Source organism: Oncorhynchus mykiss, chromosome 8, assembly GCF_057628025.1.
Source record: "Oncorhynchus mykiss isolate SJ-2025 chromosome 8, ASM5762802v1, whole genome shotgun sequence".
NCBI classification, from domain to species: Eukaryota; Metazoa; Chordata; class Actinopteri; order Salmoniformes; family Salmonidae; genus Oncorhynchus; species Oncorhynchus mykiss.
Genome location: NC_143029.1, coordinates 88,810,696 through 88,824,303, shown reverse-complemented (window position 1 = coordinate 88,824,303; position 13,608 = coordinate 88,810,696). Strand labels below are relative to the sequence as shown.

General features: G+C 40.0%; 1 protein-coding gene across 4 annotated transcripts in view; it reads left to right on the top strand.

The window, feature by feature from the left end:
* Positions 1-13,608, top strand: part of LOC110531043 (ATP binding cassette subfamily A member 4b) — a 146,218-nt gene that overhangs the window by 52,442 nt on the left and 80,168 nt on the right. For all 4 annotated transcript variants that reach the window (XM_090182921.1, XM_036986622.2, XM_090182922.1 and 1 more), the window contains exons 14-19: positions 7,214-7,390; positions 8,126-8,249; positions 8,595-8,693; positions 9,307-9,528; positions 10,918-11,122; positions 12,618-12,710. In XM_090182921.1, coding sequence (XP_090039047.1) covers positions 7,214-7,390; positions 8,126-8,249; positions 8,595-8,693; positions 9,307-9,528; positions 10,918-11,122; positions 12,618-12,710 — 920 coding nt within the window. The remainder of the gene's footprint in view (positions 1-7,213; positions 7,391-8,125; positions 8,250-8,594; positions 8,694-9,306; positions 9,529-10,917; positions 11,123-12,617; positions 12,711-13,608) is intronic.

The following is a 13,608-nucleotide window of genomic DNA, read 5'->3' as shown; positions in this document are numbered from 1 at the left end:
AGTAGAACAGGTTTGTGAACTCAGCCCCAGGACCAGCTGGATGAGGGGACTGAGGCTTCAATGTGTTAGTAGAACAGGTTTGTGAACTCAGGACCAGCTGGATGAGGGGACTATTTTCTTTGCTCAGCTCTTGGCATTGCAGGGCTTGGTAATGATATGAGATCACTGGGGTCACTGTATTTTAGATGTTTCCAAAACTTAATTGCTCTTTTTTAGTTTTTATTTTTAGTGGATATTGGCCTAATTCTGCCCTGCATGTGTTGTTTGTAGTTTTCCTCTTGACATGTAGGAGAATCTTACAGAACTCTGCATGCAGGGTTTCAATGGGGTGTTTGTCCCATTTGATGTGGACTCCACACCTCGCAGCCATAAAGTGAAATTGGTTCATAGACAAATTCAAAATGTTTTAGCCACATTTTAATAGGTATTTCAATTAGAATGTGCTTTTTAATGGTGTAGAATGCCCTGCGTACTTTCTCTCTCAGTTCATTCACTGCTTCATTAAGGTGTCCAGTTGAGCTTATTTTAAGCCTAAGTAATTGTAGTGTGTGCAGTACTCTATATATTTTGTACCAATTGAGAACTTTGGTCTAATTCCCTGAGATCTGGATCTTCTCTGGAAAATTATTATTTTCGTCTTGTTGTGGTTTATTACCAAGGCCCAGGTCTGGCAGTACTGCTCTAGCAGGTCTAGGCTCTTCTGTAGGCCATGTGCTGTGGGTGACAGCAGGCATAGGTCATCTGCGAAGAGTAGGCATTTAACTTCTGAATTGTGGAGACTAACACCAGGGGCCGAGGATTTTTCTAGAATAGTGGCCAATTTGTTGATGTAAATATTGAAGAGTGCAGGGCTCAGATTGCAACCCTGACAAAGGCCCCGCCCCTGGTTAAAGAATTCTGTTATTTTCTTACCAATTTTAATGCTGCACTTATTGCCAGTATATATTGATTTAATTATGTCATATGTTTTACCCCCTACCAAATAGAATCAAATGCTTTTTGGAAGTCAATAAAGCAAGCGTATATTTTGGTATTATTTTGGTGGACATGTTTATCTATCAGGGTGTGTAGGGTGTAAATATGTTTCAGTTGTGCGATGTTTTGGTATAAATCCAATTTGTCTTTTACTCAAGACATTGTGCTTATTAAGGAAGATTAGAACTCTTACATTTATAATACTACAGAAAACCTCCCCCATGTTACTGTTCACACAAATGCCTCTGTAATTGTTAGGGTCAAATTTGTCTCTGTTCTTAAAGATTAGGGTTATGAGTCCTTGATTCCAGAAGTCAGGGAAATAACCTACACTCAGGATCAAATTGAACAGTTTTAATATAGTCAATTGAAATGTTGCACTAGTGAGTTTGAGCATCTCATTTAGGACGCCATCAGGTCTGCATGCCTTTTTAAATTTGAGAGCTTGAAGTTTCTTATAGAGCTCCTGGTCAGTAATAGTTTAGTTTCTTATAGAGCTCCTGGTCAGTAATAGTTTAGTTTCTTATAGAGCTCCTGGTCAGTAATAGTTTAGTTTCTTATAGAGCTCCTGGTCAGTAATAGTTTAGTTTCTTATAGAGCTCCTGGTCAGTAATAGTTTAGTTTCTTATAGAGCTCCTGGTCAGTAATAGTTTAGTTTCTTATAGAGCTCCTGGTCAGTAATAGTTTAGTTTCTTATAGAGCTCCTGGTCAGTAATAGTTTAGTTTCTTATAGAGCTCCTGGTCAGTAATAGTTTAGTTTCTTATAGAGCTCCTGGTCAGTAATAGTTTAGTGTCTTATAGAGCTCCTGGTCAGTAATAGTTTAGTTTCTTATAGAGCTCCTGGTCAGTAATAGTTTAGTGTCTTATAGAGCTCCTGGTCAGTAATAGTTTAGTTTCTTATAGAGCTCCTGGTCAGTAATAGTTTAGTTTCTTATAGAGCTCCTGGTCAGTAATAGTTTAGTTTCTTATAGAGCTCCTGGTCAGTAATAGTTTAGTTTCTTATAGAGCTCCTGGTCAGTAATAGTTTAGTGTCTTATAGAGCTCCTGGTCAGTAATAGTTTAGTTTCTTATAGAGCTCCTGGTCAGTAATAGTTTAGTGTCTTATAGAGCTCCTGGTCAGTAATAGTTTAGTTTCTTATAGAGCTCCTGGTCAGTAATAGTTTAGTTTCTTATAGAGCTCCTGGTCAGTAATAGTTTAGTGTCTTATAGAGCTCCTGGTCAGTAATAGTTTAGTTTCTTATAGAGCTCCTGGTCAGTAATAGTTTAGTGTCTTATAGAGCTCCTGGTCAGTAATAGTTTAGTTTCTTATAGAGCTCCTGGTCAGTAATAGTTTAGTTTCTTATAGAGCTCCTGGTCAGTAATAGTTTAGTTTCTTATAGAGCTCCTGGTCAGTAATAGTTTAGTTTCTTATAGAGCTCCTGGTCAGTAATAGTTTAGTTTCTTATAGAGCTCCTGGTCAGTAATAGTTTAGTTTCTTATAGAGCTCCTGGTCAGTAATTGTTTAGTTTCTTATAGAGCTTCTGGTCAGTAATAGTTTAGTTTCTTATAGAGCTCCTGGTCAGTAATAGTTTAGTTTCTTATAGAGCTCCTGGTCAGTAATAGTTTAGTTTCTTATAGAGCTCCTGGTCAGTAATCGTTTAGTTTCTTATAGAGCTCCTGGTCAGTAATAGTTTAGTTTCTTATAGAGCTCCTGGTCAGTAATAGTTTAGTTTCTTATAGAGCTCCTGGTCAGTAATAGTTTAGTTTCTTATAGAGCTCCTGGTCAGTAATAGTTTAGTTTCTTATAGAGCTCCTGGTCAGTAATAGTTTAGTTTCTTATAGAGCTCCTGGTCAGTAATAGTTTAGTTTCTTATAGAGCTCCTGGTCAGTAATAGTTTAGTTTCTTATAGAGCTCCTGGTCAGTAATAGTTTAGTTTCTTATAGAGCTCCTGGTCAGTAATAGTTTAGTTTCTTATAGAGCTCCTGGTCAGTAATAGTTTAGTTTCTTATAGAGCTCCTGGTCAGTAATAGTTTAGTTTCTTATAGAGCTCCTGGTCAGTAATAGTTTAGTTTCTTATAGAGCTCCTGGTCAGTAATAGTTTAGTTTCTTATAGAGCTCCTGGTCAGTAATAGTTTAGTTTCTTATAGAGCTCCTGGTCAGTAATAGTTTAGTTTCTTATAGAGCTCCTGGTCAGTAATAGTTTAGTTTCTTATAGAGCTCCTGGTCAGTAATAGTTTAGTTTCTTATAGAGCTCCTGGTCAGTAATAGTTTAGTTTCTTATAGAGCTCCTTGTCAGTAATAGTTTAGTTTCTTATAGAGCTCCTGGTCAGTAATAGTTTAGTTTCTTATAGAGCTCCTGGTCAGTAATAGTTTAGTTTCTTATAGAGCTCCTGGTCAGTAATAGTTTAGTGTCTTATAGAGCTCCTGGTCAGTAATAGTTTAGTTTCTTATAGAGCTCCTGGTCAGTAATAGTTTAGTTTCTTATAGAGCTCCTGGTCAGTAATAGTTTAGTTTCTTATAGAGCTCCTGGTCAGTAATAGTTTAGTTTCTTATAGAGCTCCTGGTCAGTAATAGTTTAGTTTCTTATAGAGCTCCTGGTCAGTAATAGTTTAGTGTCTTATAGAGCTCCTGGTCAGTAATAGTTTAGTGTCTTATAGAGCTCCTGGTCAGTAATAGTTTAGTGTCTTATAGAGCTCCTGGTCAGTAATAGTTTAGTGTCTTATAGAGCTCCTGGTCAGTAATAGTTTAGTGTCTTATAGAGCTCCTGGTCAGTAATAGTTTAGTGTCTTATAGAGCTCCTGGTCAGTAATAGTTTAGTTTCTTATAGAGCTCCTGGTCAGTAATAGTTTAGTTTCTTATAGAGCTCCTGGTCAGTAATAGTTTAGTTTCTTATAGAGCTCCTGGTCAGTAATAGTTTAGTGTCTTATAGAGCTCCTGGTCAGTAATAGTTTAGTTTCTTATAGAGCTCCTGGTCAGTAATAGTTTAGTTTCTTATAGAGCTCCTGGTCAGTAATAGTTTAGTGTCTTATAGAGCTCCTGGTCAGTAATAGTTTAGTTTCTTATAGAGCTGCTGGTCAGTAATAGTTTAGTTTCTTATAGAGCTCCTGGTCAGTAATAGTTTAGTTTCTTATAGAGCTCCTGGTCAGTAATAGTTTAGTTTCTTATAGAGCTCCTGGTCAGTAATAGTTTAGTTTCTTATAGAGCTCCTGGTCAGTAATAGTTTAGTTTCTTATAGAGCTCCTGGTCAGTAATAGTTTAGTGTCTTATAGAGCTCCTGGTCAGTAATAGTTTAGTTTCTTATAGAGCTCCTGGTCAGTAATAGTTTAGTTTCTTATAGAGCTCCTGGTCAGTAATAGTTTAGTTTCTTATAGAGCTCCTGGTCAGTAATAGTTTAGTTTCTTATAGAGCTCCTGGTCAGTAATAGTTTAGTTTCTTATAGAGCTCCTGGTCAGTAATAGTTTAGTTTCTTATAGAGCTCCTGGTCAGTAATAGTTTAGTTTCTTATAGAGCTCCTGGTCAGTAATAGTTTAGTTTCTTATAGAGCTCCTGGTCAGTAATAGTTTAGTTTCTTATAGAGCTCCTGGTCAGTAATAGTTTAGTTTCTTATAGAGCTCCTGGTCAGTAATAGTCTAGTTTCTTATAGAGCTCCTGGTCAGTAATAGTTTAGTTTCTTATAGAGCTCCTGGTCAGTAATAGTTTAGTTTCTTATAGAGCTCCTGGTCAGTAATAGTTTAGTTTCTTATAGAGCTCCTGGTCAGTAATAGTTTAGTTTCTTATAGAGCTCCTGGTCAGTAATAGTTTAGTTTCTTATAGAGCTCCTGGTCAGTAATAGTTTAGTTTCTTATAGAGCTCCTGGTCAGTAATAGTTTAGTGTCTTATAGAGCTCCTGGTCAGTAATAGTTTAGTGTCTTATAGAGCTCCTGGTCAGTAATAGTTTAGTGTCTTATAGAGCTCCTGGTCAGTAATAGTTTAGTTTCTTATAGAGCTCCTGGTCAGTAATAGTTTAGTGTCTTATAGAGCTCCTGGTCAGTAATAGTTTAGTTTCTTATAGAGCTCCTGGTCAGTAATAGTTTAGTTTCTTATAGAGCTCCTGGTCAGTAATAGTTTAGTTTCTTATAGAGCTCCTGGTCAGTAATAGTTTAGTTTCTTATAGAGCTCCTGGTCAGTAATAGTTTAGTTTCTTATAGAGCTCCTGGTCAGTAATAGTTTAGTTTCTTATAGAGCTCCTGGTCAGTAATAGTTTAGTTTCTTATAGAGCTCCTGGTCAGTAATAGTTTAGTTTCTTATAGAGCTCCTGGTCAGTAATAGTTTAGTTTCTTATAGAGCTCCTGGTCAGTAATAGTTTAGTTTCTTATAGAGCTCCTGGTCAGTAATAGTTTAGTTTCTTATAGAGCTCCTGGTCAGTAATAGTTTAGTGTCTTATAGAGCTCCTGGTCAGTAATAGTTTAGTTTCTTATAGAGCTCCTGGTCAGTAATAGTTTAGTTTCTTATAGAGCTCCTGGTCAGTAATAGTTTAGTGTCTTATAGAGCTCCTGGTCAGTAATAGTTTAGTTTCTTATAGAGCTCCTGGTCAGTAATAGTTTAGTGTCTTATAGAGCTCCTGGTCAGTAATAGTTTAGTTTCTTATAGAGCTCCTGGTCAGTAATAGTTTAGTTTCTTATAGAGCTCCTGGTCAGTAATAGTTTAGTTTCTTATAGAGCTCCTGGTCAGTAATAGTTTAGTTTCTTATAGAGCTCCTGGTCAGTAATAGTTTAGTTTCTTATAGAGCTCCTGGTCAGTAATAGTTTAGTTTCTTATAGAGCTCCTGGTCAGTAATAGTTTAGTTTCTTATAGAGCTCCTGGTCAGTAATAGTTTAGTTTCTTATAGAGCTCCTGGTCAGTAATAGTTTAGTTTCTTATAGAGCTCCTGGTCAGTAATAGTTTAGTTTCTTATAGAGCTCCTGGTCAGTAATAGTTTAGTTTCTTATAGAGCTCCTGGTCAGTAATAGTTTAGTTTCTTATAGAGCTCCTGGTCAGTAATAGTTTAGTTTCTTATAGAGCTCCTGGTCAGTAATAGTTTAGTTTCTTATAGAGCTCCTGGTCAGTAATAGTTTAGTTTCTTATAGAGCTCCTGGTCAGTAATAGTTTAGTTTCTTATAGAGCTCCTGGTCAGTAATAGTTTAGTTTCTTATAGAGCTCCTGGTCAGTAATAGTTTAGTTTCTTATAGAGCTCCTGGTCAGTAATAGTTTAGTTTCTTATAGAGCTCCTGGTCAGTAATAGTTTAGTTTCTTATAGAGCTCCTGGTCAGTAATAGTTTAGTTTCTTATAGAGCTCCTGGTCAGTAATAGTTTAGTGTCTTATAGAGCTCCTGGTCAGTAATAGTTTAGTTTCTTATAGAGCTCCTGGTCAGTAATAGTTTAGTTTCTTATAGAGCTCCTGGTCAGTAATAGTTTAGTTTCTTATAGAGCTCCTGGTCAGTAATAGTTTAGTTTCTTATAGAGCTCCTGGTCAGTAATAGTTTAGTTTCTTATAGAGCTCCTGGTCAGTAATAGTTTAGTTTCTTATAGAGCTCCTGGTCAGTAATAGTTTAGTGTCTTATAGAGCTCCTGGTCAGTAATAGTTTAGTTTCTTATAGAGCTCCTGGTCAGTAATAGTTTAGTTTCTTATAGAGCTCCTGGTCAGTAATAGTTTAGTTTCTTATAGAGCTCCTGGTCAGTAATAGTTTAGTTTCTTATAGAGCTCCTGGTCAGTAATAGTTTAGTTTCTTATAGAGCTCCTGGTCAGTAATAGTTTAGTTTCTTATAGAGCTCCTGGTCAGTAATAGGGGGAGTCCAGTGGATTTTGATTGTCCATTAGAGCTTTTTCTAATCCATTCAACTTCTCATTAATTTGTCGTTGTTCTGCGTTTGTGTCAATTTGAACGGTGTTGTAGAGCGTTTTAAAATGGGTTGTCCATATGTCACCATTTTGTATGCGCAAAGGAACACATATTTTTTCTGTCAGTACAAGTTCTTTTTTCAGTTTTATCCAAATGTGATATTTACCAATTTTGAGGGGATCAATTAGATTTTGTAGTCCAGATTTGTACCAAATGATTAATCCTCCAGTCTCTGCCTCGATCTCTTTCTCTCTGTCTTTCTCTCTGTCTCTTTCTCTGTCTCTCTCTCTCTCTCTCTCTGTTTCTCTCTCTCTCTCTCTCTCTCTCTCTCTCTCTGTCTCTCTCTCTCTCTCTCTCTCTTACTCTCTCTCTGTCTCTCTCTCTCTCCCTCCCTCCCCAGGTATTGGGACCCTGGTCCCAGAGCAGACCCTATGGAGGATCTGAGGTATATCTGGGGTGGCTTTGCCTATCTCCAGGACATGGTAGAGCATGGCATACTGAAGATACAGACGGGACACGACTGGCCCCTGGGAGTCTACGTACAACAGATGCCATACCCCTGCTATGTAGACGACCTGTGAGTGGCCCACACACATGTCCGTCACCTCACCAATCTGTCTCACGGCCAATCAGATTGTTAGGTCTACTAGTTTGACGGACTGTATATGTAAAGGTTCTGGTTGTAATTGTGTGAGTTACTTAGTTCATTAAGGTCTTCGATGATGAGTTGATTAGTTCAATCAGCCCAACAGGTAAAGCTGGCTGATCATCTGGTTGAAAGCAGGTTGTAATTACGTTGTTCCGTTATTCCAACCAGCTTTGCCCTCTGGGAGGTAAGTTAGTGCTGGGTTAGAGCTAACATGGGCAGTCACATTGGTACTCCAGGATTGACTGTATTGACTGTACTTACACTGATCTTAATATTTATAACAATGTTATTTTCTCTCTCTCTCTCTTTCTCTCTCGCTCTCTCTCTTTGTCTGTCTCTCTCTGTCTGTCTCTCTGTCTATCTCTGTGCCTCTCTCTCTGTCTCTGTCTCACTCTCTCTCTCACTCTCATCCTCCTCTCTCTCTCTCTCTCTGTCTCTCTCTCTGTGCCTCTCTCTCTCTGTCTCTGTCTCACTCTCTCTCTCATCCTCCTCTCTCTCCCTCTCTCTCCCCCTCTCTCTCTCTGTGCCTCTCTCTCTCTGTCTCTGTCTCACTCTCGCTCTCCCTCTCTCTCTCTGTCTCTCTGTCTCCCTGTCTCCCTGTCTCTCTCTCTCTCTCTCACTCTCTCTCTCCCTCTCCTCCTCCTCTCTTCTCTCCTCTTCTAGCTTCATGTTGACTCTGAACCGGTGCTTCCCTATCTTCATGGTGCTAGCGTGGATCTACTCTGTGTCTATGACGGTGAAGAGCATCGTTCTGGAGAAGGAGCTACGCCTCAAAGAGACACTCAAGGTAAAAAACATTGTCCATTGTTTTAAACGAGAACTGAAAACAAACGTCAATTTGATTAAATGTTTTAATGGACAATGAAAGTTCTTTTTTGTTGTGTTCTATTTTGTTGTGTTGTGTTCTATTTTGTTTTGTTGTGTTCTATTTTGTTGTGTTGTGTTCTATTTTGTTGTATTGTGTTCTATTTTGTTGTATTGTGTTCTATTTTGTTCTGTTGTGTTCTATTTTGTTGTGTTGTGTTCTATTTTGTTCTGTTGTGTTCTATTTTGTTCTGTTGTGTTCTATTTTGTTTTGTTGTGTTCTTTTTTGTTGTGTTGTGTTCTATTTTGTTGTGTTGTGTTCTTGCAGGCCATGGGAGTGACCAACGGAGTGATCTGGTACACCTGGTTTATAGACAGCTTCATCATGATGACCGCCAGCACAGCCCTGCTCACACTGATTATTATGGTGAGGATGGAGGGAGGAGGGGAGGAGAGGAGGGGTGGTACACCTGGTTTATAGACAGCTTCATCATGGTGAGGGCCAGCACTGCCCTGCTCAAAGGTATCATCATGGTGAGGAGGATGGGAGAGGGGGATGAGGATAGGGAGAGAGAGGGAGGTATACTTGGTTCATAGACAGGTTATGATAATGACTGCCTGCACAGCTCTAATGGCGGCCATTATTATGGCGATACGGAAGAGGTGAAGGAAACAACAGAAAGGGAGAGTGTTGTCCTTCTCTACCAGAGGATGTATGGAGTGTTGTTCTTCTCTACCAGAGGGTGTATGGAGAGGGTTGTCCTTCTCTACCAGAGGGTGTATGGAGAGGGTTGTCCTTCCCTACCAGAGGGTGTATGGAGAGGGTTGTCCTTCTCTACCAGAGGGTGTATGGAGAGGGTTGTCTTTCTCTACCAGAGGGTGTATGGCGAGGGTTGTCCTTCTCTGCCAGAGGGTGTTTGGCAGTTCTTTTTGGTATACAGTATCGCCATCAAGTGGACTGTCTTTAGAAGTGCATAAAGAAAGGACTGACATTGTATTAACTGTGTTACCCCCCCCCCCCCCCCCCATTTCTCCATCAGGCTGGTAAGGTGTTGAACTACTCCAACCCGTTGGTAGTGTTCCTGTTCCTCCTGACGTTCACCATGGCCACCATCATGCAGTGTTTCCTTCTCAGTGTGTTCTTCAACAAGGCCAACCTGGCTGCAGCGTGCAGTGGTATCATCTACTTCACCCTCTACCTACCCCACATCCTCTGTGTGGCCTGGCAGGACCGCATCACCAAGAACGCCAAGATCACAGCGGTACTTTGACCAACACATAACATCCCCTCAACCCTCAGTCTGGTATATAAATATAACATCCCCTCAGTCTGGTATATAAATATAACATCCCCTCAGTCTAGTATATATCATAACATCCCCTCAACCCTCAGTCTGGTATATAAATATAACATCCCCTCAGTCTGGTATATATCATAATATCCCCTCAGTCTGGTATATAACATAACATCCCCTCAGTCTGGTATATATCATAATATCCCCTCAGTCTGGTATATAAATATAACATCCCCTCAGTCTAGTATATATCATAACATCCCCTCAACCCTCAGTCTGGTATATAAATATAACATCCCCTCAGTCTGGTATATATCATAATATCCCCTCAGTCTGGTATATAACATAACATCCCCTCAGTCTGGTATATAACATAACATCCCCTCAACCCTCAGTCTAGTATATATCATAATATCCCCTCAGTCTGGTATATAACATAACATCCCCTCAGTCTGGTATATATCATAACATCCCCTCAGTCTGGTATATATCATAACATCCCCTCAGTCTAGTATATAACATAACATCCCCTCAGTCTAGTATATAGCATAACATCCCCTCAGTCTGGTATATATCATAACATCCCCTCAGTCTGGTATATATCATAACATCCCCTCAGTCTAGTATATAACATAACATCCCCTCAGTCTAGTATATAGCATAACATCCCCTCAGTCTAGTATATATCATAACATCCCCTCAGTCTAGTATATAACATAACATCCCCTCAGTCTAGTATATAACATAACATCCCCTCAGTCTGGTATATAACATAACATCCCCTCAGTCTAGTATATAACATAACATCCCCTCAGTCTAGTATATAGCATAACATCCCCTCAGTCTAGTATATAACATAACATCCCCTCAGTCTAGTATATAGCATAACATCCCCTCAGTCTAGTATATATCATAACATCCCCTCAGTCTAGTATATAACATAACATCCCCTCAGTCTAGTATATAGCATAACATCCCCTCAGTCTAGTATATATCATAATATCCCCTCAGTCTGGTATATAGCATAACATCCCCTCAGTCTAGTATATATCATAACATCCCCTCAGTCTAGTATATAACATAACATCCCCTCAGTCTGGTATATAACATAACATCCCCTCAGTCTAGTATATATCATAATATCCCCTCAGTCTAGTATATATCATAACATCCCCTCAGTCTGGTATATAACATAACATCCCCTCAGTCTGGTATATAGCATAACATCCCCTCAGTCTAGTATATAACATAACATCCCCTCAACCCCCAGTCTAGTATATAACATAACATCCCCTCAACCCTCACACATAGATCAATAGAGTGATTTTCTGCCTGTACATGTGTGTTTTTCCTCAGAGTCTGCTGTCCCCAGTAGCGTTTGGTTTTGGGACGGAGTACCTGTCTCGTTATGAGGAGCAGGGCCTGGGTCTGCAGTGGGACAACATCGGCACCAGTCCACTAGAGGGCGATGCCTACTCCTTCTTCACCTCCATAGGCATGATGATGTTTGACGCCGTGCTCTATGGCTTCCTGGCATGGTACCTTGACAACGTCTTCCCAGGTTAGAGGGAGTGCGGGGTTGTGTTTTGGGGTTTGTGCGTTTCTGTGTGTTTGTAGAGTAAGCCACCCATAAAATGTACCCGTATATGGATTTAAAATAGCAGATTTGATCACTGATAAAGCACCTAAATTGGAAAGCAGTGGTTTATTTAGCGAGGCAAGTCAGTTAAGAACACATTCTTATTTTCAATGACGGCCTAGGAACAGTGGGTTAACTGCCTTGTTCAGGGGCAGAACGACAGATATGTACCATGCCAGCTCGGGGGTTTGAACTTGCAACCTTCCGGTTACTAGTCCAACGCTCTAACCGCTAGGCTACCCTGCCGCCCGGAGTTCGTGGAATGTCATCAATCACACGTGTTTGATTTATTTGATACCAGTCCACCTATTCCGCTCCAGCTATTACCACGAACCCGTCCTCCCCAAGCAAGGTGCCACCAACCTCCTGTGCTGTACTGTAAACGTCAGAGCTCAGGCTCCGTGCTTCACAGCTCGGTACGGGTTTTGACTGACAGACATTCTGAACTTGAGCACCGCAGCGCAACAGGTTTTCCCTCCACACGTGCGCGACGAAAAGTTGCCCCCCCCCCCATCCCCTACGCTAATTGGGCGATTTTTGCAAATATTTTTATCGTCTGAGTCAAGGAAATGCTGTAAATTCAGAGGACTGTATGTATTTTGGAAGATAAGACGTTTAAGGATGATAGTAAATACCGCGTTGAAGTCATTACAAGCAAGTTAAACACCTGTAATTCGCCTGAATTCACTCAAGACTCCTTTCTATCCGCACCAAAATTAGCATCAGTTTGTCTGAATCGCCTTGTGAAAGCCTAACGCTGTAAGATCCTATTTTATAACTTAGCTAGTCACTCTTCTTTGAGTCATAAAAGTGCATTGAAATGACTTAGGAACCGTACGCATTTTGGAAAGCTGTGTGTTGCCACTTGGAAACACCGGTTAGTCCTCTCACTCAAACCCTGGTAAATGTTTGGTCTTTACCTACCCCACATTTCCCATTCATATTATTATTGCTGAATGATTTCAAAGTATTTTCAGATTTCGTTATCAACAAATGTTGTGCGAAAAGTACACTAAATCTAAAATGCACATAAAATCAACAGTGTAATGTTTGGTTTATTCTTGTGTCAAGTGAACTGTTGTGTCCTCAAATTTGGTCTAATAATTTTCCCAGGATCTGTAAATGGTTCCCTTTCAATTGCTACCATGATTATAAATATGTTTTTTTCATATTTATTCTGTAAGAAACATTGCAATGTAGCCCGAGCAAATTACCAGGAGTGTAAAGGGTTAACCCTTTAACCCGTATCTGAGCCGTAGTTAACCCTTATTGGAGCCGTAGTTAACCCATTGGTGCAGTGGTTAGGGTTAGCCTAAGGAGACTCGGACTCCATGACACCTGCAAGCGGCATCACGCTGTCGTTGTTTACTAAAATGGATACAGTACTGTATAATAAACCCCTCCCTCCTCTCTCCAGGACAGTATGGTATTGGACGACCATTCTACTTCCCATTCCAGCCCTCCTATTGGCAAAGGTCTGAACCCGCCCTCTCCAACATTCCAGACTCAGGTTAGTGTCTTTAGTCAGGTCTCTGTCTCTATAAGTGTCTTTAGTCTGGTCTCTGTCTCTATAAGTGTCTTTAGTCTGGTCTCTGTCCACTATAAGTGTCTTTAGTATGGTCTCTGTCTCTATAAGTGTCTTTAGTCTGGTCTCTGTCTCAATAAGTATCTTTAGTCTGGTCTCTGTCCACTTTAAGTGTCTTTAGTCTGGTCTCTGTCTCTATAAGTGTCTTTAGTCAGGTCTCTGTCCACTATAAGTGTCTTTAGTCAGGTCTCTGTCTCTATAAGTGTCTTTAGTCTGGTCTCTGTCTCTATACGTGTCTTTAGTCTGGTCTCTGTCTCTATAAGTGTCTTTAGTCAGGTCTCTGTCCACTATAAGTGTCTTTAGTCTGGTCTCTGTCCACTATAAGTGTCTTTAGTCTGGTCTCTGTATTATCATATATAGGCAGTATATGAATATTATAATCATATATTGACAGTATATGAATGTTATTTTTATTTATTTATCTGTTATTTTACCAGGTATGTTGACTGAGAACACGTTCTCATTTACAGCAACGACCTGGGGAATAGTTACAGGGGAGAGGAGGGGGATGAATGAGCCAATTGTAAACTGGGGATTATTAGGTGACCGTGATGGTTTGAGGGACAGATTGGGAATTTAGCCAGGACACCGGGGTTAACACCCCTACTCTTACGATAAGTGCCATGGGATCTTTAATGACCTCCGAGAGTCAGGACACCGGGGTTAACACCCCTACTCTTACGGTAAGTGCCATGGGATCTTTAATGACCTCAGAGAGTCAGGACACCCGTTTAACGGCCCATCTGAAAGACGGCACCCTACACAGTGCAGTGTCCCCAATCACTGCCCTGGGGCATTGGGATATTTTTTTAGACCAGAGGAA